This window comes from Phyllopteryx taeniolatus, chromosome 13 (genome assembly GCF_024500385.1).
Source record: "Phyllopteryx taeniolatus isolate TA_2022b chromosome 13, UOR_Ptae_1.2, whole genome shotgun sequence".
Classification (NCBI taxonomy): Eukaryota; Metazoa; Chordata; class Actinopteri; order Syngnathiformes; family Syngnathidae; genus Phyllopteryx; species Phyllopteryx taeniolatus.
Window position 1 is genome coordinate 26,328,341 of NC_084514.1, and position 27,977 is coordinate 26,356,317.

At 41.3% G+C, this 27,977-nt stretch overlaps 2 protein-coding genes across 5 annotated transcripts in view; one reads left to right on the forward strand and one right to left on the reverse strand.

Annotated features, from left to right (window-relative positions):
• The window catches only part of enpep (glutamyl aminopeptidase), a 38,761-nt gene extending 36,870 nt beyond the window's left edge, over positions 1-1,891 (forward strand). For 2 of the 4 annotated variants that reach the window (XR_009791515.1, XR_009791516.1), the window contains exon 21: positions 363-420. Coding sequence is in view for 2 of the 4 variants with exons in the window: in XM_061795319.1 (XP_061651303.1) it covers positions 363-509 (147 nt within the window). In the remaining 2 variants the exon portion in view is untranslated. Of the gene's footprint in view, positions 1-362 lie in introns of all 4 variants that reach the window. The other 2 variants (XM_061795319.1, XM_061795320.1) reach the window with 1 other exon arrangement.
• A 3,605-nt stretch (positions 1,892-5,496) lies between these two features.
• Positions 5,497-27,783, reverse strand: rrh (retinal pigment epithelium-derived rhodopsin homolog). Its single transcript, XM_061795321.1, has 7 exons — positions 27,547-27,783; positions 19,221-19,411; positions 17,993-18,092; positions 9,932-10,085; positions 7,164-7,332; positions 6,701-6,879; positions 5,497-6,603 (listed from the first exon to the last, which is right to left on the reverse strand). The coding sequence occupies exons 1-7, from the start codon at positions 27,656-27,658 to the stop codon at positions 6,498-6,500; spliced, it is 1,011 nt and encodes a 336-aa protein (XP_061651305.1). The 5' UTR covers positions 27,659-27,783; the 3' UTR covers positions 5,497-6,497.
• Between the last annotated feature and the right edge of the window lie 194 nt (positions 27,784-27,977).

The following is a 27,977-nucleotide window of genomic DNA, read 5'->3' on the forward strand; positions in this document are numbered from 1 at the left end:
GCTCTATATAAGTGCAGTCCATTTATCTTTTTTTTTTTTTTTAACCACAAAATACTCCCCTCTTGTTGATTATCTGTGCAATGCATGTATCCAATGCAATACACCAGGCTTTTCAGGAAAAGCAAATACACTCATGATATATCTGTAGAGGACTCAAAAACTATTTTATCAAATACTGTATGATATGTTTGGCTTTGTAAGATGGACATCTGATAGTGCTACAGTTATCTTCTAAAACACTTATTGAAAATCTCATTTTTGATACACAGAAACATTGTCATATTGTCTACCAAGATATGCACTGTCTGGTGGTTAACAAGGGGACAGAATGTTTAACGTGATGCTTTGTGCTGCTCTTGCAGATGGAGCACTTCTTCAGTCTGAATCCCATTGCTGGTGCTGGGAAGATGCCAAGGCAGCAGGCACTGGAGAGAGTCAGAAATAACATTAAATGGATCCAGATGAATGAGAATGAGATCAGAGTGTGGCTAGAGAGCAATATCGCCTAACTCAATAACATACGTACTTCTGGGAAGTCAATATATTTTCAGTATGAAAATTAACATTCCCAGAAAAATCCAGATGACTTCAACCCATTTAGAATATCAAAGATGACGTCGAACTCACATGATTTTTGTCTGCATTTGACCCTTGTTACAACAGTTTAAACAGACACACTTTCTTGCTTATCCTACATTGTGTCCAGTAATGGTCTTGTGCTTAAAGGTCACAGGACAAAGATTTTAAATGTTTTCTTGATAACTCTAGAACCCCTTTACAAACCACATCTGCCATTTCAAAGTGATTATATAGCAGATATACAGCAGTTAAATGGATAAAATTCTGCTTTTTGCATCCAGCGCCTTCCGGTCTTTGTCTCTTTCCGTCGCTGTGACATCACACGAGCCAAACATCCTGTTAATTCGGCATTGTGTGCTATTGTTCCATGCTGTTGTTCCCGTCCTTGTAAATTTGTTGTCTTATGATTTAGCAATGTCATGATGGTTTATTGTGTTGCATTTGGTTGTGCAAATGGTTCAGGCAGCGACGAGAGTTTTCTTTTGGCTTTCCAAGTGAAAAAGGAATACGGTCAGCTTTGGGTGCCTAGCAAGCATTCCAAACTGCAGTCACATTATGTTATGTTTTCTGTACCGCTCATCCCCACTAGGGTCGCGGGCGTGCTGGAGCCCACCCCAGCCATCCTCGGGCAAGAGGCGGGGCACACCCCGAACTGGTCGACGGCCAATCGCTGGGCACACACAAACAACCATTCGCACTCACATTCACACCTACAGGCAATTTGGAGTCTTCAATTAACCTACCACGCATGTTTTTGGGATGTGGGAGGAAACCAGAGTTCCCAGAGAAAAGCCACGCAGGCGGGGCCGGGATTTGAAACCTGGTGCTCAGAAATGTGAGACAGACTAAGTCGCCCACCATGCCACCTATTATTATTATTGACCCCACCGATGAGTGTAAGTTGGCTTTTGTGCTTAATTTATGATAATAATAATAATACTAATTTATGACAATAGAGTGGGGTGTGGTTTCAGTGCATTTAACTCAGCAGACATGCCAACAGCTTTTGAGAATGGAAAGAAGGGCTTGATTTTTCACGATTTTGAAGCCTCATTTTATAGACCTGGCAATGTTTTAATCATTCAAATTTGGAAGGGTGTTAACAACACTTCTCCATGGTGTGTCAAATTTACAAGACATTTATTGTTCCTTAACGGGGTCTTTCACTTTTAACTTATGCATAAGATGTGGAATTATATTATGCTCAACAATCAATTCAATCAAATAATCACGTGATGCAGTCTGGAGTTAATACAAATGGTTGCATATTGAAGTCTAGCAAGATGTTTTATAAAGGAAAACTGTGGTGTTAGTCTTTATTTCTTGTCAACTCATTTCCCACTACTATACTGTACCTTGGCCCAAGTCAAGATTGAAATATTGTACTGAAAAACAATAGTGTAGCCGTTTGATGAAAGTTTAATATAAATATTCCACCAACTCTCCCAAACCCTTTGGGACAGCGCACACAAAGGTCTTGATATTTCAGTATCTCACAAAAGTGAGTACAATACACCCCTCACACAACTCTGAAGAAATGACACGTTTGTACGATGTGTTAGGACTGGGCATTTTACAGGACAAAGTCCTCCTCTTTAGGTCTAATAGTTGTGAAATGAGTCTCGAAGTGTTCAAGGACAGTTTGCCATTTAATTCAAACAGGAGTAGATACAGAACAGTTGCAATGCCAGCCCCGATGTTGTCCTCTTCCTTCTAAAGTATTTTTCCTCCACTCCAAATGTTGATAAGAACTAGTCAGAACATTGGACATTGGCAAATCAATCAAAATTATGTGTGCATGTTTGCAGCTAAAAAGTAGATTTGTCCTTGGAGGGTGACAGTAGTGCAGATATGAATGTACTGTCCTCTCTCAAGTGGAAAATATTCCATCCTAACAAACTTGAAGTAGTCCGTACTACAGCTTGCAAAACAGAGTCAATGTATTGAGTCAAAATAACTCAACACAGTTCAACACACCGCTGGCAACAAGTGAGCACACCCCAAAGTGAAAATGTCTAAATTGATTGAATTGAATTCTGGGAGATGTTAACAGACAAAAGTGACTTCACTGTTGATGAGCATACACGGTTTCTCTGCACACACATATGAGGCAGTTTTTGTTCAAAATAATGGGTATAAAGAGTCACAACTGTTGGTGCAGAGTTTAGCTACCATAAAAAGCATGTTCAAGACACTTTTCTCCTCACACTTTCTCAAGGGTCAAATGAGGAAAAACAATATTTGATATTACTTTAAACCCCTGGTCACAGACTTGCAGCTTGGCAATGACTTTTATCCTATATGAAATGACTCAGTCTACTGGCGAGGAGGCAGGAAGGTTAAAACACCTGGGCACAGCAGCTAAACACTGACAACACTCTCATCGGCTGTCTATGTAGACGCAGGTCGCTATATGAGATGAGGAGCTGTCATGAACGGAAAAGAGGATAGGACCCAAAAATGCATGACTCCAAAACAAATTGACAGTTTCAAAAAGAGAGGTTTAATATACGGGCATAGGTCGGTACACACGCAGGCAATCCAAAAAAAGGCAACAGTATCCAAAAACATGAGGCAAAAAGGCGAGGTCGATAATCGGAACAGGGTCTGGTCTTACTGTGAGTCTGTGACGTGGAAACAAGGAATGCTGGAATGCGACAAGAAGGTGCGACGAGAAAGAATGAGACACGAGGTTAAATGCAAGGGGTAATTAGGGTGCACGAGACACAGGTGGTGAAGATGCTCTCAGGAGCAGGTGTGTATGAAACAGGGGGAAAACAAAAACCAGAACACACACCCATGACAGGAGCAGCCACCAGTGAGAGCTGAGAAGACCCGAGTTGGTCTTAAACAGTCATCACTGTCAAACGAATCAACCGATAAGAAAGTGGTTAGCAAAGCTCATTGAATGCGACATATAGTACGGTCCCGTGCTATTAATGAAGTCCGTCTGCAAATGTTGCTCGACTTGGGTGCTCAAGTGACTTGGTGGGGAGAGCACGGATGGAAGAGATCCTCCCCAAGGTCCAAATCCAGCCTTTCAATACACTCCTTCTTGACGAGCCGCTGGCTGTTTCTGTAGCAAATGGGACAGATGTCCCCTTTGATGGCCGGAGCAAGAACTATTTACGAGATGAATCCAACTGGAAGCGAACGAGAAATCCTAGACCAATGGCAACAAGCAAGACAGTACCTACCAAGCAAGGCTGATTGCGAGCAGCACAAATTTAACACCCTCCATCCATCCATCCATCCATTTTCTGAGCCGCTTCTCCTCACGCGGGTCGCGGGCGTGTTGGAGCCTATCCCAGCTATCATCGGGCAGGAGGCGGGGCACACCCTGAACTGGTTGCCAGCCAATCGCAGGGCACATACAGCATAGCAAAACACGGAACAAATTTTGGTCCTCTTTCACTGTAACAAGTAGCAAACTCTGGAATATGCTAACAATGGCTAATAGAATAACAAGCCTCTGAATTTTAACATACGGGTCATTTTCATATAATTTGATCAATAACGGTAAGACATGGCCCACTGCATTTCCTTTTGAAAATTAATAAATTTTACTAATATGAGTATTTGAATTATTGGCAGTTGTTATCCATTAAAAGATCGGAATTGTTTGTCATAAAAAATATTCTAAAGTCATATTTTTCGAACTTTTAATGCCAAAATGTCTTTACCGTTAGGTGTAAGAAATGAAGTTTCATGATTTGCAACATGTTTTTTGAAGATGCTAATGACACATTTGGATATGTAGGATATTTTTCCTATTGTTTAATATATCGTTTCAATGAAAACTAACACAAATGCATGTTTAGTGTCTTCAGAGTTCCTTTTTTTTTTGTTCTTTTACAAGTGGTCCTTCTTTGTCAGTCAAACTGTCTTTATCGTTAATGCCACTGGAGAAAGCCCCCTTATTTTGGTGCAACACACCAGAGGGATCTGTGAGCTGAAGTGCCAGGATTTGCATTCACATAATAGCAGACAGCAAAATAATGTTATTTTAGTTAGTGTTATTTTTGAGATATTAATGAATATGTATGAATTTGTGAAAGTGTCGGAACCATTGCATGTCTTTACCGTTATTATGATTGTACAAACACAGTAGTGTAATGGTCTTCATAAGTAGTTAGGATCATTTATGCACTTGGATCCGCAAAATTTCAACGACACGTGTAAATTGTGCCACTTACACAATTTGTATTAAGCTGTTTATGTCTTTACCATGAGGCACTTTTGTCTTTACTGTTACAAAAAGAAGTGTATTTCAATGGTCCACCACCTTTTGCTCTGTCAATAAGGATTGTCATTACTATGAATGCCTAAAATGTCATATCATCAGTAACGTTTTGAAAATACTGGAGGACTTTTAGCATGGCTGTTTCAGCATGGGAGACATTTACCCATATAAAACCAAGGCAGCATAAAAGAAATTGCTAAATTAGATTTTGTTTTGTCTTTGCGTCTTTACCATTGTTGATCAAATTATATGAAAATGACCAATATCAATGTGATATTGCAAACATGGACTGTTTTAACATAGCGCTGTTCATAAAATTTGAATTTGCCACTTTCATCTGTTCATTTTTTTTTCTGAGTCATTATCATCTCTTCTCTATCTTAAAGGTTTTCTTTGTTTTCTGTCTCTTACCAAACTCAATAACTGGGCGCACTGGCATGCCTCAGGTGGCAGAGTGGTCCTTTGCCACCTCAAAGATTGTGGATCCGATCCTGAACCCCATGTCCAAGTGTTGAGCAAGACACTGAATCCCCAATTGCTCCTGATGCTGCGTCATCAGTAGATGAATGAACAGACGGTGTTGAAGTGCTTTGAAGATTGAAAAGCACTACACAAGTGAAAGTCCACACATACATTTAAAGTACATTACTGTGAAGCCAAATCAGAGACCAGGCTATGGTACCATGCTCTAAATTTTATTCATTTCAACTTGTGCATGTTGGCTAATGCAATGGTTCCCAACTGGCATCACCATGGGACTCGCATTTTCCTATTGCTGCAAAGTCACGACCCATTTTTAACAAAGTTAAGAACAATAAAGGTCTTCTGGTTAAAAATAGCCTCTGAGACTATACAGTACATTATAAATGTACTGAAATGTTTTTAAATTGCCCTGCGATTGGCTGGCAACCAGTTCGGGGTGTACCTCGCCTCTTGCCCGATGATAGCTGGGAGAGGCTCCAGCACGCCAGCGACCCTAGTGAGAATAAGGGGACCAGAGAATGGAGGAATGGATGGATGGATGTTTAAAATGAGTTTAACATACCACCAAAAGGATATTGCTGGCCGATCGATCTACCAGTTGAGAAGCACTGGGCTACTGTACCGTATGACTGAAAGTGACCAGCAGTAATTTTCTTTAATTACCACAGTAAAGTCCATTAATTTCCAAGTGGTGTAGTATTCAAATCCGTCATAATTTAACTATATGTAAAGTCAGGTATCATTGATTTAATGTCTAACATATTGTACAAAGAAATACTGTACACGAGTACTCTTCTGGTAAAATAAAGTGATGAAAATACATATTATCCAAATTGCTGAATGTCACTCATGGTGTGGTGGTTCACACGTCAGCATGAATTCAGTTCCAATAATTTTGTTTTCATAGTTTTGAGTTTGCATTGGTGTTGATATCTCACTGAGAGGTGTTTCAAACACCGTGGCCTTACTTAGTTACTTGGCTACTGTACATGAGAGGGGCAACATTGACTTGAAAATATTGAAAGTCAGTTGGAGAATGCTAAACTTACACAATTGTTCATTGGAATAAATAACTGATTAAATGTGCTCAATGATTAAACGAAACACTGATAGTGATTTATTCTATGCCTTATACTGTATATGTATTCATGCCCTGAATAGCACTTCTTCTGATATGACTTAAGCAGTCATATCACTGAGCCAGAGGTTGTTGAGAAGTTGTCAGAGGAACCTGAGTATTGATGGTGATTTGTTGTCTGGTTTGACACCGGATCATCCCTATGATGGCTCTTCGGAATCTGCATGAAAATGCTCAAGTTAACCGCCACGTTGGATTACATCAATGAAAACAAAAAAAAAATAAGGCTGAAGAAGGAAAAAATGAAAAACACTGACTTTTTGTTAGCAATTACATAAATGCAGGGGTTGTAAAAGGTGGAGGACTTCGCAAAGAGAGGGGCGATGATAGCCATGGGTGCAGGAATTGTTTTGGGGTCACCAAAAGATGCCCAGAGACACACCGCGGAGTATGGAGACCAGGCCACTAAAAACATTATGATCATCACAATGGACATCTGCAAGCCAAAAACAAAACAACACAACACAACTTTACACCCATTTGTAAGTGCTCCCTTTATTTTTGTAGTATTTAACTGATGAATTGGTTGTTCAAGATTTTGCTGTTATTTAAAGTCTTCCCTAACTGATAAGTGGAAATCAATTTTAAAATTTTAAATAAATGTGAATTAGTGATTGAAACCTGTACAATAAATTGTAAGTTACATGCCAGTATAAGTGCCTTTACAATTATTACAGACAATCAATTTGGATAAAAGCAAGAAGTGAAGTCCTTTTCTACCTTTGTGACATCCATCTGATCCGACCAGTCAATATTAATGTTATCTAGGCAGTTGCTTGCTTTGTATCTGTTCGCTGTGACAGACACGTTGTAGTAGCAGTAAAACATGACGGAGAGAGGGACGACAAAGTTCACAGCAATCACTGTCATCGTGTAAGAAATAAAGGATCTGTGAAAGAAAAAAAAACGATGCGTTAGTATCTCTCTCTGCCTCGTTTTACGAAAGGAAATAGTTGCCAGGTGTAGGCCTAGATTAAAAACATCATAATACAGTGCGTAAAATCAGTTATATACCATAGTAAATAGTGTATTCAAAGGGGGAAAATGTAAACAGAGAAGATTCATCATGCTAACATTGTTTAACCCTGACTGGACCCTACACTTTTCCATAAGTGGGTCAAAAATGACCCGTATTAGAATTAATGCCTTTTATGCCATGTGGCTAAGAATTATCATTTGTATGATATTAGGTATTCAATTTTGGTCCACGGAAGTCTCTTTTTATGTTTGAAGTGCTTTCATTTTTTACCTTTTTAACCTTTGTCACAAGGTCCGTAGGATCAATGAATTGAATTTGATTTTCAGGTGGGTGGTCATTACCTCCAACTGGACTATAGTCTTGGTCCTCATTGTACAACCCCAATTCCAATGAAGTTGGGATGTTGTGTTAAACATAAAAACAGAATACAATGATTTGAAAATCATGTTCAACCTATATTTAATTGAATACACTACAAAGACAAGATATTTAATGTTCAAACTGATCACTTGATTTTTTTTAGCAAATAATCATTACTGACATTGGTTTTCTGAAGTGTTCCTGAGTCCACGTGGTGATATTCTTTACACATTGATGTCGGTTTTTGATGCAGTGCCGCCTGAGGGATCGAAATGGTAGGATGTCAAAATACTACAGTATTCCTTATTTTTTAAGGAATACTGTAGCTGGAATGTTATGATAATTTTTTATTATAAAGATATTGAGAAAATTACCTCTCTGGGTCATTTTTGACACACTTATGCATCTAAGGGTTATTAAATGTTATAAATATCATATCACATTTTAGTAAATTACGCTAGTCATAGGTAAGAAGTTGAATAAATAAAGTGGTTTATTTGTTTGGTTGGTTGTGTAGGAGTTTAGGTGAGCTTGGTTGATGTGACACAAAGTGTGTTCTTTGTGAATCTAACTTGTTCTCAGTCCATTGTCATTAATTTTATTTCTGCATTGCTCTTGGCTCTCTGTAACCTGACAGCCAAGCTAAGGCATTGTTGAAACAGAGAGGCTATCGTTTGGAGAACTGAGAAAGAGGCATTGTTGTTATAGCATTTAAGTTGATAGCACTGGTGTCAAACTCGCAGCCTGGGTGCCAGATACCGTCTGCCACATCATTTGATGTGGCCCATGAAAGCAAATCATGTGTGTGAACATTGAGATATTGTTAGCAGTTTTTGTTGCCAACCCCCCTTTTAAAATAAATTGAATTATAGTTGAACAAACTGCTTTTGACTGTCTTCTGATTTCAATAATAGTTTGCCATCATTTTTTTTCACAGTCATAACAGCCCTTAGAGGTAAACCATATAGTAACTACGATGTCGCCCGTGACAAAAATCAGTTTGACACCTCTAGTTTATATCATCAATGTTGACTATACCGTGCTCCTGATATTAACTTGTTTTTAAATTGCAAAAGATGTTGTTTCGAGAGGATGGACTTTGCTGTGATCTGACTCTTCGCTGCTGCATGCTGATTACTGTGACTGCTATTGCCAGATCTGTTAACTGCAATTACCAAAGCTCTTTTCCATTGTACCGGTTATACCCACAACCAGCCTGTGTGGTCGCTTTTCAATTATACTTTTTCGAGGACGGGCGGTGACAATGACACCGTTCCTCAGAACCTCCCCAAACCTGGTTCTAAAACACAAGCAGAGGAAGGCCATGATGTCACTGTCAATAGATGTAGGCGTTTCTTTAAGTGCTGTGACGTCACTGCCATTTTATTGACCAGTGGATGTTTGCATTTCTGAGAGTGGTTATCATCCACTGAATAAACAAATGATCCCACCCCAATCCCTCGCACTTTTGATTGGTTCCTGTTTCTAATGGAAAAGCAACGCCGGCCAGGCCAGACCAAGCAAGGCCTGGGCAGAATGGGGCCAAACCGTTCTGGAATGGAAATACACCACAAGTGTCCACTCTTACCCCAAATAATCACCCCTATGGACCCAAGAGCACATTACTGAACTAACCTTGCATGTGCTTTTATTTTGTGCTCCATTATGAGTGAAGGGCCATAAACGTTTTTTGGCCTCACCTCAATCAAAACCTGCAACTGAGTTAACATCACACGTGTTTAATGAGTACAGCAAATGTGTTGGGAAACCACATGGTATAAATGCATTAAAATGTTGAGTTGATACAAGCTAATTGAAAATGTATTAGTTTGAATCAAATGTGTTTGGAAAATATTGTTGTTGTTTTTTTAATTAAGGTTTAAAACAAAACAAAAATTTAAATAAATAAACTGCAAAAAAAAATTCCATACAGTTGTTATTATTTGTATTTACTTTTAAGGTCTTAGTTTACATTTCATATTAATTCAGGCCCAGTTTCAATGTATTAACCACGCTAGATTTTATATGCTACAAATATTAGTACTTTTAGACCACATGTACTAATATTTGCACATGTGACAATATTAACAGTTGTACTTTTTGGACGCAACATGTAATTTAATTGAGTAAAAGCAGTTTTTCAACTCACGCATCATTCTGCCGCCAGTTAATGGTGCATGTGGCTCCGGTTGGGTCTGGGGCATAGCCAGCCCAGCCCACTATAGGCATAGTGGACCAGAATAAAGCGTTAAGCCATGCTGCCAGAATAAGGAGATTGTATGAACGCACCGTCATTTTCTGCCCTGAAAAGACAAAGGACAAACACTTGCGCAATGAAAGTACAGTGTAAAGGTTATTGTCTATTCTTGTCTATACAGTAATCCCTCGTTTTTTCGCGGGGGTTACGAACCGGAAAACCCTCGTAGTAAATGAAATCCGTGAAGTAACGACCATTTTAAAAAATATATTATTATATAAATGTATAGTGTCAGGGGTGCTGTTTCAGCACTCTGAGTCCAGCCCAGCCCAGTGCGTGTGTGGGTGTGCGTGTGTGTGTGTGTGTGTGTGTGTGTGTGTGTGTGTGTCATCAGTGCTTTGCAGGGTTGACATGTTGGAGTCTAGCAGCTGCACCTTGTGATCCTAATTACACCTGACTGCTCTTAAGACGCTGTGGGACTCCAACTCGTCGCCAGACTATCAACGCTTTATGTCGAAATCATAGCCTAGCCACCTTGCCTATCTTTTTGCTTCCTGAAGACCTAGAGAGTTACCTCTACCTAATTCTGGTTCCTTTTACCCAGTCTGCAATCTGCCCTTGCTCCGTGCAAACCAGTGCTCACCTCTTGCGGCCCACCAACAACACGGACTCCTACCCTGCTCGTCGGAACACGGCCAATCCCGGATTTGGTTCTCAGAGTTCCTTTGTTCGCTCCCAAGCTGCAATAAACCTTTATTCACAAACTCACCTCCCTGTCCTCTCTGCATCTGGGTCCAACTTGCAACCTGAATCCTGACATATAGGTTTCCATCATCCATTTTCTTCCACTTATCCGAGGTTGGGTTGCGGGGAAAGCTGCCAAACTTAACTCTCCCCAGCAACTTCGTCCAGCTCATTCGGGGATATCCCGAGGCGTTCCAAGGCTAGCCGAGAGACGTAGTCACTACAGCGTGGCCTGGGTCGTCCCTGAGGCCGCCTGTCGATCTCCCGTTCCATTCTTCCATCACTCGTGAACAAGACTCTGAGATACTTGAACTCCTACTATACACTCTTAATAAAGATGACCCAGCCTTTTTCCACACATTATTTTCAAACTTGCTTGTCAGACAGACAATTCTACAATTATCATGGGAGGCGACTTTAACCTTACGCTAAATCCACTTACAGATTGCTCAAATCTCAAAAATAGCAATCAACCACAATGCGCCAATATATTTGAGTAGTATATGGAAGACTTTGGACGTGTTGACATATGGAGGCTAAAAAAACATTAAAAAAGAGAATACACATTTTTCTCGTCGGTTCAAGAATAGATTTTTTTCTCTCAAACAATTCGGCAGCTCAACGAATTACCTCCAAAATACATCCAATCATCATAAGTGACTACGCACCAATTTCTTTTCTACCTAAAAACTGAGGCAAATCTGGGAACTCCACCAACATGGCATTTTAGCACCTCCCTATTGAAAGACCCGGACTTTGATTCAATTGTGAGGAAAGAATGGGATGATTTTTTGAAATTCAATGACTCCCCAACCATATCCCCATCTCTGCTGTGGGAAACCGGGAAATCTGTAATGAGAGGTTGAATGATATCATACTCTTCGTACAAGAAAAAACAAGAACTAAAATTAGAAAAGGAAAATGAGGGGAAAAAATTAAACATCTCGCAGAAGAATATGCAATTAATCCGACAGAGATGCTTAGAAACCAACTTCAAAAGGCAAAACATCAATTAGCCGACATCTTATCAAAAAGAACAGAATTTCTACAACAGTTCAGATAAGATACACTAGCTTTGAGTACAATAATAAATCGTGCAAATTTCTTGCCAACAAACTTCAGTGCAATAAAGAAAAATTATTAATTACAGCCATTCAAGAATCAAAAGGCAGCTGTACACAGTCACTGCTAGAAATAAATGAAATATTTTACAATTATTATAGCAGCTTATACGCATCTTCAACCAACTATATATCAAAAAGAAATTGAAACTTTTATTAAAGATAGATTAGGTTAGATAGAAACATTCCTCAATTAAATACAGAAATTAAAGACAGTTTTGATGGTCCTATCACCATCACAGAATTACATTATGCATTTAAAAATATGCAATCGGGAAGAGCGCCTGGCCCGGATGGAATTTCTTTCAACTTCATTAAACATTTCTGGTCAATACTTTTTCCTCTATTTGTCAGAACGGTTAAGGAGATAAACGATAAAGCTCAAATAAGTAGCCATATGAACACAGCTTCAATTAAATTACTACTAAAGTCAGGCAAAGACCCCACTCTCCTGGCTAATTATCCACCCTTATAACTGATTAATGTAGATATCAAGATTATCTCAAAAGCCCTTGCAGCAAGACTTGGTACTCAGGTACTCACGTCGATAATTCACTATAACCAGACAATATTCATTAAAGGTAGAAGTTCCACAAATAATGTCAGACGTATATTAAATTTAATAACCATGTCACAGCATAAAAATCTAAAAGCAATCATCATGTCACTTGACGCATAGAAAGGTTTCGATAAAGTTAAGTGGTCTTTCCTGTTTGCAGTACTTTGCAAATTTGGCTTTGGAGACTCATTTATACATTGGATAGCAACTTCATACAACTCACCAAAAGCGACAGTCACCATGAATAGTATCACATCACAAAGTTTGACTCTACAAAGAGGAACCAGACAAGGATGTTCACTTTCACCAATGCTATTTGCAATATTCACCGAAACTTCTTGCTACTGCTATGCGTCAGAGTGCTAAAATTAAAGGTATCTGCTCACCAGTGACGGAACACATCAATTGGTATGCTGATGATATTCTTTATTTACAGGAACCCAAGTCATCTCTTCAGGCCGTTTTCAATCTCATTTTCACAAAAATCTGATTACTCTATCAACTGGACAAAATCAACAATACTCCCAATAACAGCAAATTCATGAAATCCTGCAGATCAAATCCCAGAGTACCCTGTTCCTATAGGAAATATTCAGTATTTAGGTATTAATATTTTGACCAAAAATCAAAGAGCTAACCAATCTAAATTAGACACCACTTCTGGAAAAAATCTCAGCTGACTTAATACGGCGGAATAAATTGCAGATATCACTACTGGAAAGAATAGCCAAAATAAAAATGAAAACCTTACCTCAAATAAATTATTTTTTCTCAATGATTCCATTTCAGCCCACATTTATATGGTTCCAAACAATAGATTCTGCCGTTATGAATTTTTATTCAAAAAAATAAAAAAAATAGAATAAGTATCAACTCTTCAGAAAAGTAAACAGGGGGGAGGCCTAAATGCTCCCAACTTTAAACACTATTATGTAGCTAACCAATTAAAATAACTCATCAAATGGATGCACCACAATGATGAGCATCATTCTTGGCTAGAATTGGAGCAGATAGAATGCAACATCAATCTCTGAAAACTCCCATTTATTTCTACAAGTCTTATACGCCAAATGTTTCAAGAACCCAATTATCGCATCCACCTTAACATCTTGGTGGAAAAGTCTAGAAGCTACAGGATCTCAGTATGCTCTCCGAAATCTGGCACAATCCAGATTTCGAAATTAACAACATACCCCTTTACGTCAGCATATTGAATTCAGCACCTACAATAACTATTTAACAACAATGTTTTTATGACAGGCGGCACGGTGGAAGACTGGTTAGCAAATCTGCCTCACAGTTCTGAGGACTGGGGTTCAAATCCCGACCCAGCCTGTGTGAAGTTTGTATGTTTTCCCCGTACCTGGCTGGGTATTCTCCAGGCACTCCGGTTTCCTCCTGCATCCCAAAAACATGTGTGGTAGGTTGATTGAAGACTCTAAATTGCCCGTAGGTGTAAATGTGAGTGTGAATGGTTGTTTGTTTCTTATGTGCCCTGCGATTGGCTGGTGACCGGTTCAGGGTGTACCCCGCCTCCCGCCCGAAGATGGCTGTGATAGGATCCAGCAGCCCACGACCCTAGTGAGGATTAGCGGTAAAGAAAATGGATGGATGGATGGATTTTATGTCACATGATGAACTGTTCCAAGAATTTCAAATAACAGGCAGAAACTTCCTTCAATATAATAAATTAAAAGCAGCAATAAAAAAATAAATACCAACACTCCAGAGCACCCTTGACCTGCCGGAGTTTGTGAAGCAAATAGTGAAGCTTCTCCTGCAAAGAAAAAAAAAAATCTCTCAGGCCTGACAGGCCTGACAGGCCTGACCCCCCCCCCCCCCCCCCCACTCCCCCCCCTCAGTCTCACTCCACTCCGGATTTTAATGCACCACACCACTCAAGGCACACTGATAAACAGGGTAGGGCCATAGTAACAGCGGGGGAGGTGCATTTTCATAGCCCCATGGCGATGCTCCTGAGGCCAGGCCCCTCGGGCTGGATGGTTTCTTGGCGTGGGGGCTCATGCCCTGTGGTGCAGGCACAGCAACTACAGGACACTTCTGATGGTCACTGTGCATGCGAAACGGTGTCGATTCACTTGTGTGTGTCCGCAGACACACACCCCTGGGACTTATTCGCTGGGTGTGGGGCCACCCACTCATTGCGACAAATAACTTGTGACAATGCAAATTTCTTTGGTATTCCCTCACTCACACGCTGGTCCTATAGACGTTTATAATTTACATAGCCCCTCCCACCACACTTCAGTTGTACAGCCCGGGTTCCTGTTCTATCTTGTCCTGTCCTTCCCTCATAGGCTGTAGCACTACTGCCCCATACAACACTCATATCTAATGTGTCATTTTTCTTGGTATATAATGATTTAATTTCCTCATCTTGTTTACAGCTCGTGCTTTGTCTTATGTTGCCTTTTTTTCTCACTCCCCTCTAGAAACTTTGTTCTGTTCGACTGATCAACTTTGTTTCTCAATAAATATCCATTAAAATATTAAGAAACCACAGCGGCAGCTTAAAAAGTCCACTATGACACAGCAAAACTGTTCTGGCATAAAAGGGATACAGATCCTCCGTTCTGCTTGACCTAACAGACTAACAGGATGATAAAAAAATTTAAAAAAAAGGAACTCCGGGTGAAAAAGGATCAGTAGTACTCTCTTCATCTTGGCAGCATTCCTTACCGCTGGTGTCCAACAACAGGTTCGGGGATTGGCGCCACAACAGACACCAACCTCCTTACCACCACAGCTCCGGTCGGCCGCCTCAACAATGGAGACATGGAACATGGTTCACTCCGACTCAATCTCCCCCGCCTCCCTCAGGACATGGGTGAAGTTCTGCTGGAGGTGGGAGTTAAAACTCCTTCTGGCAGAGCACCTTCACAATACATTTGGGTCTGCCAGGTAAGACCAGCATCTTCCCCCACCGTCTGAGTCAACACACCACTTGGTGGCGATCAGTTGACAGCTCTGCCCCTCACCTGAGTGTCAAAGACACACGTCCGATAACACGACCACAAAGATCATTGAACTGCAGCAAGTATGGACAATCTTATGTTTAAAGACGGTGTTTTTTTTTATGGACAGTCATTGATTAGCATAGAAGTCCAATAACAAAACACCGCTTGGGTTCTGATCTGGGGGGCCCTTCTTCCCTCCTTCCAGGTCTCACTGTCATTGCTCATCTGAGGGTTAAAGTTATCCAGAAGAATGAAGGAGTCACCTGTAGGGGTGCTCTCCGGCACCCCTTCCAAGGACTCCAGCAAGGACTGCTGCTGTCTGGCGCGTAGGCACAAACAACAGAGATCACACATCCCCACACCCAAAGGCGGAAGGAGGCTACCCTCTCCTCCACAGGGGTGAACCCCAACATACAGGCACCAAACTGGGGGTGAGGGCATCAGTATGCCCACATCTGCTCAGCACCTCTCACCATGAACAGTTCCAGAGTGGAAGAGAGTCCAGCCCTTCTCAAGACGACTGGTACCGGAACCCAAGCTGTGTGTCGGGGTGAGCCCAACTATGTCTATCCGAAATTTCTCGACCTTGCACACCAGCTCAGGCTCTCTGCCAGAGAGGTTACATTCCACATCTCTAGAGCCGGCTTCTGTAGCCACGGATCAGATCACCAAGGTCCCTGCCTTCTTCTGTCACCTAGCTCTCTAAGCACCCCACCCCCTTGGCCCCTCCCACAGATTGTGAGCCCATGGGAAGGAGGACCCACGTTGCCACTTTGGACTTTGCCTGGCCTGGCCCCATGGGTGCAGACCTGGCCAGACCAGGCCTGGCTGCAGAGGGGGCCCGCGTCCAGGCGAGGGAAAACAACATCCATTTATTGTCATCATCATAGAGGGTCTATTTGCATTCTTTGCCTGGTCCCTCACCTCCCTTTGCCCTGGGTCACCCTACCAGGGGCATAAAGCCCCCGACATCTTAGCTCCTAGGCTCATTGGTATGCACAAACCCCTCCACCACGATAAAGTGACAGCTCAAGGAGGGGTGTTTAGTTTAATTTATGCAATTCAAAGCCAACATGTGATTCAAAAGAGAGGTGCAGGTATTTTATTTGTCCAGTTGAGGTCACCGTCTACACACACCACACAAGCAAATGCCCATTGGGTGCCCATGCAGACATGGTTTGACAGCGATTTCCTGTGTTAAGCATTGGCACAGTTCCTCACACTCACAGTCCTGGTAGTGTAGTCAGCGAAAAGCAACGACAATATTGTGGTTGGAGAAAAACTAACTAAACGTTGCTCTTTACTTGCATTTGTTCCTTTTGATATTGTTATGAGTGTGTGAACTAGCTTTTTGTTGTGCTAAGGTTGGTATTTGTGAATTTGTTCATAAAACTCTGACTGTGGCTTGTGTTTTAAACAAAGGCCTTCTGGGCATGTTGTTTGTATCATCAAGCAATTTGATGAGTTACCAAATGAGATTACACAGTAAGGTTTATTTTTCTGCTCAGGCCCGGTACACACATAAAGATAATCGGCCGTTTTTTTTGCCGATTTTCCCCTTCCCGACCAATCACATCAAACGCCAGACAATCTTATGTCTTATAAGATTATCCTATAGAATTGACCTTTGGTTTGACGTGTGTTAAAAATTGATTCGTCATGATTTTAGGGTCCGAAGTAGGTCGGGCTGACAATCTTAAATCATGAATGTGTTCAGTATTTACGACCGAAAGTCATCAGGAACGTCAAATTTTCCTGAGTCATGATGCCGAGATGTGAAACACAATGTAGCCAATCAAGAACCCTGAATCATCAAAAATAAACCACTGTAAATAAAAACAAGCATGCCTTCCCTGATGTCGTTTTTTTTGTTTTTGTTTGTTTTTTTGTATAAATCTGTGTTCCCTAGAGGGCAAAAAGTATTTTCCAAAGCAAGTCATTTTTTAAGGACAACGCCATTTTTCAAGGCTCCTGGCTCCGAAAACCTTTTGGAACAGTCGGGAAGCATCAGCACATATCCGGATGTGTTTCTTCTTTTTCGGTTTTGTGAGATCACGTGTGATCATGAGAGATTTCTTGATTGGCGGTGGAGTAGCATCTTTATTTGTTGGTATTCTGTGTTGAGACTATCAGAGAGCACATAAACCATAAACAATATGAACAAAATTGTTAACTGCCAGATTTTTTATTATCTTCATGTGTGGGGTCTGTCACAGATAAAAAAGACATCTTTTAAGATTTGAAAAGTCCTTATGTGTGTACCAAGCCAAAGAATAAGCGCTCAATTAACCTTGTGTGAGTCAGTTCTTCCACATTAAAGCCATATTGCCATTCAGAGATTTGAAAATTAGTAATTGCACTACACTGGCTTATTAAAAAAAAAAATAATCTGCGATGCACTGAATCCACGATAAATAACCGTGAGATAGCGAGGGATTACTGTATATTCATTATTGGCAACAAATTCTGTTGGTTTCCAGAAAAAAAAATAGCTGGTGTCCACTGTTTTTTACAGAGCATTTCAAGGACATTTAAACATATATACTAATGATTTCATTGTTGTGATTTGTCTCCAGGTTGGTCAGAATGAGGAGATTGGGTGATTAGATACCTATGTCAGGCCTGCAAATTGTGAGGTATCGGTCTATGGCCACCACAGTCAACAGACCAATGCTAGCCATGCCAAAGAAGATGTTGAGAGCTGCATAAATCTGGAAACAAAAACATATTTCTCAATATAATTGTAGCAGTCCAAGATTATTCCCTTGTAATAAAGTGGCGTATAGGTTTTCCTCAGCAGTACGTTTCACTCTGGACTCGTACCATGTTCCCTAATATCACAGTAGAACATGGAGAGAGGGAAAAAAATTCCCAATATCAGGTGCCTCCTAAATAGTCAAAGTTAATTAGGAAATTGTTATACACTGCTTGCTATAACTTTCACAATTGTATTCGTAACCTGGTTAAAAAATGGAACGAAAGAAAGAAAATACTAGTTAAAATATTGAAGTATATTCAAGTAAATAGTTAAATAAGTTTCTATCTTAATAAATAGAAATTGAGTTAAAAGTTCAAATTCATTGAGCAGCAATGAAGTTATGGGTTTTCCTAATATAATAAGGTTGAAGACCGACAGCCCAAAACTGCTTCCCGGGTGCTTAAGTTGCCACCTGCTACAGTGTGTTCCACTAACAAGTGTGTGTTCACTATGATGGGTAAAATGCAGAGAGCAAATTTCGTGTGCACGTTCATGACAATAAAGATGATGATTCTTCTTAATGAAAAATACATTTTGATATAAGGTAATTTATTTTTTAAACGAAAGTTTATTTACTTTTCAATATATTTATTTTTATCATTAAATGTTCAAACTTTTTATATAAACAAGTATGTTTATTGACAATTAAAATACAGGTTAAAAGTCGTGATTGTACATTTGGACCTTAGTTTTCACAAACAAGATAACATTGTCAGAAAGAAAATAATTGCAGAGACCTGTTGTACAGAATAATTGCAAAAGTAAAGTGCAAAGTATTAATAATTTGAGATTTAGAATTAAAATATTCAAAAAAATATATATGCATTAAAGTAAGTACCCTTGAGTTTATTGGTTAAACAGTTCCCTATTCTTGATAGACAAAAGAACTCAGGTTAGCCACCTCTCATTATAGTCATACGCACTCGAGAGGCGCTACATATTCACCTCACAAGGTTTGAGTAATGAGCAAATGGTGTAGTGGGCACCATTATTGAAAAAAAAATAATATGGATTGGAAGATGTCACAGAACTCAAGCTATCAGCATCAATGTAATCTTTAAAGAGCATGTATGCCACCCACCTGGCAACCAGTGTAGCCAAATTTCCAGTTTCCGTGGATGTCGGAAGCAGCTGACATAGGGTAACCAATGCCAGCCACTCCAATGTCAGTAAAAGCCAAGTTGATGATGATAAAATTGGTAGCAGTCCGGAGCTCCTTAAACTTTACGAACATTAGAAGAACGACAATGTTACTCAATAGACTGATGATGCCTGCAAAGAGGAAAGGTAAAAAAGTTTGAAATCAGAAGTTCATCTTGCTAAGTGACAATTTACATGAGGAGGAAAAATTACGGGAACCTTTTGGAATTTCTTAAATTTCAGCATGAAATGTAGTCTTAGCTGCATCTAAATCACAAGAATAAACATCCATACATCCATCCATCCATTTTCTGAGCCGCTTCTCCTCACTAGGGTCGCGGGTCGCGGGCGTGCTGGAGCCTATCCCAGCTGTCATCGGGCAGGAGGCGGGGTACACCCTGAACTGGTTGCCAGCCAATCGCAGGGCACATAGAAACAAACAACCATTCGCACTCACAGTCACACCTACGGGCAATTTAGAGTCTCCAATTAAGGCATGTTTTTGGGATGTGGGAGGAAACCGGAGTGCCCGGAGAAAACCCACGCAGGCACGGGGAGAACATGCAAACTCCACACAGGCGGGGCCGGGGATTGAACCCGGGTCCTCAGAACTGTGAGGCTGACGCTCTAACCAGTCGGCCTGTGCAAGTGAAGCCTTGGATTTAGTAACTGGTTGACCCTCCTTTGGCAGCAACAACCTCAACCAAACGTTTCCTGTAGTTGCAGATCAAACGTGCAGTCAAACGTGTCGTTAAAGTGAACTCCGATTGCAATGACATCTTTCGACTTGAGTAACATAACAATAAGATACAACTTTTGATTATCATTTCCAGATTTATATATTTTTACAAAACGTAATTTCAACATAGGCCGCCATGCAGCGAACGCTGTTCAGCCATTTCAGTTCGAGCCAGACTGTGATGAGGGAAATGAGGAGCGAGGAAGAAACAAGAAATGAGGATGAAGATGACGGGTGGGAAGAAACTTGAGTTGGTCATTTTCAATGGTGTATTTGTAGCTACTGCTTGTCAATGCCTACTGAGAAAGAGAGTATCTGTTGTAAAGTGCTCCGTTTCATTTCTGCCACTGCCCACGGTACTTCTTCATTTTTCCCAATGTTATAAATGCATTCAGTAATAACTGAGAGTAACGTTATATGCATACTTATTTTACTATTTTTCACTAACTCAGTGTCCGGTGGCGATGGTTTGTTTACAACAGCTGCTCCTGCTGAAAGTGGGCTGATCAAGGTATGCGGTCAGCGCCTCCTGTCTTTTGCGTCTTTTTACTCGGCTTTCGCTTCTCACATGCGGTCGTTGAGGCTTCTTGTGAGGAAAGATAGTCGGCACTGCATTGGATTTAAGCCGTTGTTTATACTCACACACCGGTGAGCTCTCTCATGAGCTGGGGGCGATCAAAGGCGTCGAAAAACCGCAGATATTTCCGCAGCTCAACTCTTCCAACCGCATCCTCCCACCATTTCCTCAACTTTATCTCTTTGGGAAAGCTATGAATGCTTACCACCTTTTTTGCATTCCGTCCTGATAGGAAATTGCATCCCAAAGCGGCGGACTGTGGCATTTTTAACTCTTTTCACTGACGATAAAAGTTGTTTGGAAGTGGCAAGCTTAGCTCCGCAGAGAGCAGCAACGTAATAATTTTACAACAGCAATCAACATTCCCAAAATGCATTACACACTAAAACATGGCGGCAACAGTGTGTCAAATTATGGTCAAAACAAAATGTTTTTTTAACTTATGGGAATAATTTATAAATATAAACCACTGTATGGCAGTAGAAGAGGTTAGTGGTTGTAAAATTAAATGTATTTGTCATTTCAATCGGAGTTCACTTGAATGTATCAGTTTCTCTTCAGCCTTGTTGGATCACATGTGCTACTACGATCAGTACACCCAAATATGCCGAATAGAATGTGATATGTGGAAGAGATGATTGCACTGAGGATAGAAATAGCCCAGTGTGAATGTCTCCAAAGACAGAATTTTCTGGTGCCTTAATCTAAATAAGGCGATATACAGTATAAGAAATAAAATTGGTGGAGTCTTCTGTGTTGGTCTTTAATGGCAGTTAGTAAGATTATCTTCTTCTTTCTTTCCATTTGGCTTGTCCCATTAGGGGTCGCCACAGCATATCATCCTTTTCCATGTCAGCCTCTCTTGCCTGGCAGCTCCATCCTCATCACCCTTCTACCAATATACTCACTATTTCTCCTCTGGACGTGTCCAAACCATCGAAGTCTCCTCTCTCTAACAATGTCTCCAAAACATTGAACCTTGGTTGTCCCTCTGATGAGCTCATTTCTAATTTTATCCAACCTGGTCACTCCCGAGAGCGAACCTCAACATCTTCATTTCCGCCACCACCAGCTCTGCTTTCTGTTGTTTCTTCAGTGCCACTGTCTCTAATCCATACATCATGGCTTGCCTCACCACTGTCTTATAAACACACCTGACACCTTCCTCCACCAGTTCCAACCTGCTTGGACCTGTTTCTTCACTTCCTGACCACACTCACCATTGCTCTGTACTGTTGACCCCAAGTATTTAAAGTCCTCCACCCTCGCTATCCTCCCTGTAGCCTCACTCTCCCCCCTCCACCCGTCTCATTCATGCACATATATTCTGTTTTACTTTGGCTAATCTGCATTCCTCTGCTTTCCAGTGCATACCTCCATCTTTCTAACTGTTCCTCCAGCTACTCCCTACTTTCACTGCAGATCACAATGTCATCTGCAAACATTATGGTCCAAATCCAAATCATGCATCTGTGGTACTCTTTCGAGGCATGAAACCATACTGTTGCTCGCAAATACTCACTTCTGTCCTGAGTCTAGCCTCCACTACTCTTTTCCATGACTTCATTGTGTGGCTCATCAACTTTAATCCTCTATAGTTACCACAACGCTGCATATCACTCTTCTTCTTAAAAATGGGTACCAGCACACCTTTCCTCCATTCCTCAGGCATCTTCTCACCCACTAGAATTCTGTTGAACAAGCTCGTCAAAACCTCCACAGCCACCTCTCCTAGATGCTGCCATACCTCCACAGGTATGTCATCAGGACCAACTGCCATTCCATTTTTCATCCTCTTTAATGCCTTTCTAACTTACCCCTTACTAATCATTGCCACTTCCTGGTCCACCACACTTGCCTCTGCTACTCTTTCTTCTCTCTCATTGTCCTCATTCATCAACTCCTCACAGTATTCGTTCCATCTATCCAGCACATTACTGGCACCAGTCAAAACATTTCCATATCTATCCTTAATTACCTTAACCTCCTGCACATCCTTCCCATCTCTATCCCTCTGTCTGGCCAACCTGTATAGATCATTTTCTCCTTCTTTAGTGTCCAACCTGGCATACATGTCATCATATGCCTCGTTTGGACCTTGCCCCCTCTACCTTTGTCCTATGTCACATCTCAATGTATGCCTTTCTCCTCTCTTCGGTCTTCTCAGTGTCCCACTTCTTCTTAGCAAACTTCTTTCCTTGTATGATTTCCTGTACTTTGAGGTTCCACCACCAAGTCTCCTTCCCCCCTTCCCTACCAGAAGATACACCAAGTACTCTCCTGCCTTTCTCTCTGATCACATTAGGTGTAGTGGTCCAGTCTTGTGGAAGCTCCTCCTGTCCACCGAGACCCTGTCTGACCTCTTCCCGAAAATCGGCACAACACTCTTTCTTTCTCAGCTTCCACCACATGGTTCTCTGCTCTGCCTTTGTCTTCTTAAACTTCCTCCCCACCACCAGAGTCATCTTACACACCACCATCCTGTGCTGTCTAGCCACACTCTCCCCTACCACTCCCTTACAGTCGGTAACCTCCTTCAGATTACATCGTCTGCACAAGATGTAATCCACCTGCCTCCTCCTACCTCCGCTCTTGTAGGTCACCCTATGTTCCTGCCTCTTCTGGAAAAATGTGTTCACGACAGCCATTTCTATCATTTTGGGAAAGTCTACCACCCTCTGTCCCTCCAAGTTCCTTTCCTGGATGCCATACTTACCCATCACTTCTTCATCACCCGTTTCCTTCACCAACATGCCCAACAAACCAACAATCTGCACCAATCACGACTCTCTCTCTGTCAGGGATGCTCAGAACTACTTCATCGAGCTCCTTCCAGAATTTCTCTTTCACCTCTAGGTCACATTCTACCTGTTGGGCATAGCCACTAATCACATTACACATAACACCCTCAATTTCATTTTAACCTCTTAGCTAACTCTTCCTTTAAAATAACCCCTACTCCATATCTCTTCCCATCTACACCATGGTAAAATAATTTAAACCCTGCCCCTAAACTTCTGGCCTTCCTGCCTTTCCACCTGGTCTCCTGGACACACAATATGTCAACCAACTTCCAAGATTTTCCTGTCATAGTCCAAACATTCAAAGTCCCCACATTCAGTTCTAGGCTCTGTGCTTTCCTCTTCTCTTTCTGCCGAAGAACCCGCTTTCCTCCTCTCCTTCATCTTCGACCCACAGAAGCTGAATTTCCAACGGTGCCCTGCAGATTGACGGCGCCGGTGCCGGACGTTGTTAACCCAGTCCACGCCCGGTATGGAATTTTTTGGATGAACACTCATATTTGTACGGCAAAGTTTTAATTAAGCCAGATGGCCTTCCTGACGCAACCCTCTGCATTTATCCGGGGTTGGGACCGGCCTACAGTTTGCACTGGCTTGTGCCCCCTATAGGGCTGCATTAGTTAGTAAGATTATTGAATACTGTAAATTAAATATGTTTGAATACCCACTGATGTGTTGGGGAATACAAGGTCTGCTATGAAAACTTGACATAACTTAATTTTCAGAATATATAAATTGTCAACAGGAATAGCAATATTGTACAACTCATATAAACCCTAATCGAAAGATTGTTTTTAGGGTCGTGGGCAGGATCCAGATGGGGGTAAACCCATGATGTTATAACGGCCCATAACGTAATAAATTTGCACTTTTTAAAATGTAATAGGCCCATAATGTATTTGGCCTTTGATTATGTTACTGCCCAGTTATTATGTTATGAGCCTATTACATTTTAAAAAGAGACATAAGCAGTTTTTTTGCCAAGACTAAAGTTGAAACAACCATTCTATATGCTTGATCTATGAGTGAAGAGTACAAGGTTGGGAGTATTTTATATTAAGATATGATTTTTACACCACTTTTATGGCAAAGTTCGTAGACTAAATTCGAGTCGATGGGCGTGGTCTTGTCCGGTTCTCGGTCCTCTTAGACACGCCTCCTGGGTATTTAACCTCTGCCTCCTCCTCTATTTTTCGTGTCTCTCCTCTTTTGGGTCTGGCTCTCTTGTTTTTCCTCGGCGGGGCATGGACGTGCCGCCGCCCCTCCCCTTTCTTTTGTTGAAACACGCGGCTCGACAAAGGTGAGCCTTGGGGATGGAGATCCGGCTCCCTGGCCTCCGTGGATCACCTCTGCTAAGCCTCCAGAACAGTTGCTGATGAGCTACCAGATATGCTCCCAGCCAAATGTGAGTTCTCTGAACTTGCTAGCGGATTCCGGAAACAGGCGGGGAGAGAGACGGTCATAGTCTCCCAACGAGGCATGACGAACAACAATATTTCTTCTTTCGCCCCTTTTGTTTTCATTTTTCTGCATCTTTCTTTCCTTTTTCAAACAAACCTGCTTCGTTTTCCGACTGAGATGTCTGGAGAACGACCACCAGCTGATCTACGGTCGTGAGTACCACAACATGCGTTATTAGGATGTACAATATTAGAGCCTATTATTTTTTTTGGGGGAAATCACTAGCTTCACACAAAATCCCAACTTTGTCCTCGCTCTCTCTCGTCTGGACTGAACGCATTAAACGCTCACCTTTTCTAATTTATTCCAGCAACACGGTGTTCTATTTGCCTTTTCGTGCGCCTATCTTTCTTTCGTTCACCAGTATGAGTGTTATTTTCTTCCTGTAGTTAGCCTCTTTGTGTTTCCCTATAGATCCCTTGTGGATTTAGTTAAATATTTGAAAAAATTCCACTCTTTGTTGTGGCGTTGTTGAGTTTTGAGTTTCGTAAGACCTCGGTCATCTCGGGCAAGTATTTCATAAAATGTAGCAACCTTTAGATTATGAGACTGATAAAAGGTTTTTCTTTGCTTACGCCTAAATTTTATACACAGACAATATAACTTGATTCATAACTCTAAGCGTCAAATCACGTTACACCTGAAGAAATGCAGGCATCGCTGCTTCGACAAATTTATTTCTTAAAAAATTATGTTTTATCCAAACGTCAATATATGCTACATACGCTATGGGTGTATGACATTTTAGAAAAGGCCAATTGATTGTCTTGGCCCATTATTATGTTATTAGCCATTATGGGCTTCTACAGGAATCAGTGGAGAGTTAAAATTAAAATGACTCAAATACAATAATTCCATCACATTGACAAAAGTTCCAAAAGTACAATGGTCAACTCTATCTGTGGACCCGAATGCCCTAACAGAGCAGAACAATACATAAATACATCCATACCGATTTAGGTCTTTTAGGGTTGTGGGTGGAACTTATCCTGGTTGACTTTGTGGCGAGAAGTGGGGTACACCCTGGACTAGTCGCCAGTCAATCTTAGGGCACACATCGACAATTCTTCACACTCACATTCACATCTGTGGACAATTTGGAGTGTTCAAGTTTATGTTTTTGGAATGTCAGATGAAGCCACAGTACCCAGAGAAAATCCATGCAAGCACAAGGACAAACAGGAAGGCCAGAGCTGAGATTCAAATCGCAGGCCTCAGAACTGTGATTAAGATGCGTTAACCACGCATCCACCATGCTGCCCAAGAACAAAATATGAAATAAAATGTGTAATGATTGACATGTCTGCAAGACTGGGTGATTATATACAAATTAATGGTACAGCCTGTAATTATTGTACACTGCCTTCATGAACAGTAAAATTGCAGTCAGTGACAATAAGTGTCATAGCACTATGCAAGAATAAATTCCAATTAAGGAAATGAAATACCAAACAATTGGTTCATTAGGGCCGGCACGGTGGGCGACTAGTTAGCACATCTCCCTCACAGTTCTGGGGACCAGGGTTCAAATCCCGGCCCCATCTGTGTGGCGTATGCATGTTCTCCCTGTGCCTGGGTGGGTTTTCTCCGGGCACTCTAGTTTCCTCCCACATCCCAAAGACATGCGTTTTAGGTTGATTGAAGACTCTAAATTGCCCGTAGGTGTGAAGGTGAGTGCGAATGGTTGTTTGTTTCTATGTGCCCTGCGATTGGCTGGCGACCGGTTCAGGGTGTACCCCGCCTCTCGCCCGAAGATAGCTGGGATAGGCTCCAGCAGCCTGCGACCCTACTGAGGACAAGCGGTAAAGAAAATGGATGAATGGATGGATGGGTAGCGTCATGGATGAGCTCGAGCCTATCCCATAGCTGGAGCCTATCCCAACAGAGACAGCGAGAGGTGGGGTACACCCTGCACTGGCCAGCCAAATTGACAAAAAAACATTTTGGCAAACATTCACACTCAATTAACCTAAGGAATGTGAGAGGAAGCAGGAGTACCCACACAAGCACAAGGAGAACACACAAACTTGGCACATATTATGTTATGTCATTTCATATATTCTCTCCAGAATTTCAGAGAAATGTGTGTTTGTCTTAAAACCCAGAGCACTTGCATTGCAATAAATTCTCAAGTTAACCAGAAAGAAAAGCAAATGTGGACTGGCAACTTTCACAATGTTGCTGTATCACAAAAAGGTGTGGGGAGGAGTTCTGTTTTTGGGAGTTATTGGGGACTCAAATTGCCATGGGATTATCATGTTATTATATTTAAACGTATATTCAATTAACTATACAGTAGTATGAGCATCCATCCATCCATTTTCTGTACCGCTTTATCCTCACAAGGGTCGCGGGCGTGCTTGAGCCTATCCCAGCAATCTTCGGCGAGAGGCGGGGTACACCCTGAACTGGTCGCCAGCCAATCGCAACGCAGTACTATGAGCAAATAACTCTTATTCACTTTTGGATTACATGATGGACAGCAGAAATCTCAACCAATGACCAGTTTGGAAAAACAATCTGAATTGAGAGTTGCAATTAAAATAGCATAATTATTCATCAAATATTTATTCCGTTATTTTCACGAAACAGAAAAGGGTATTACTAAAAGAATCAAGAACATGCATTTCCCGAATTACTCACAAAACCCACAGCCAATTCCTCAAGTGAACAGTTTGTTCTTTATTACCTGCAGTAATAAGATATCCAGCCACTATGTTGTGCTCCAGTTGGGAAAAGGCACTTTTTCCTCCATAAGGTATGTCGTCATTCGAAGTGTTGAGTCCAGTGTCAATCCCCATTCTATAAAACAACAATTAAGAGGAAATCTCACCCAAAAAAATCAAGTAATGAAACAACAAAATATTCAGGAAAAAAACTGTGACGAAGTCTCCAAATTTTAATGTTGCTCTTTGTTAAAATCTGCTTGTTATATTGTAATAGGAGGGGAGGTCCATGCACACAGTTGAGGTGGGGGTGGGGGATTATTACATACCACAGTTCACTTGTTGCTAGGTAACGAGAAGCAGTCTGTTCATAACATTGGTAGCAGGGTTTCACTTGAGACGATTACCGCTCACGTGGAATTTTCTTGCAAATCGAACTTAGCAGCTAAGCTTT

What these genes read in the sequence shown, in the direction of transcription:
- rrh (XM_061795321.1), bottom strand. Translation starts at nt 27,658, where the DNA reads ATGGGGATTGACACTGGACTCAACACTTCGAATGACGACATACCTTAT. An exon ending in TTGGCTACACTGGTTGCCAG is followed by an intron (nt 18,093 to 19,220) that starts GTGGGTGGCATA and finishes TTTTGTTTCCAG; the next exon opens with ATTTATGCAGCTCTCAACAT. An exon ending in AATTTGCAGGCCTGACATAG is followed by an intron (nt 10,086 to 17,992) that starts GTATCTAATCAC and finishes TTGTCTTTTCAG; the next exon opens with GGCAGAAAATGACGGTGCGT.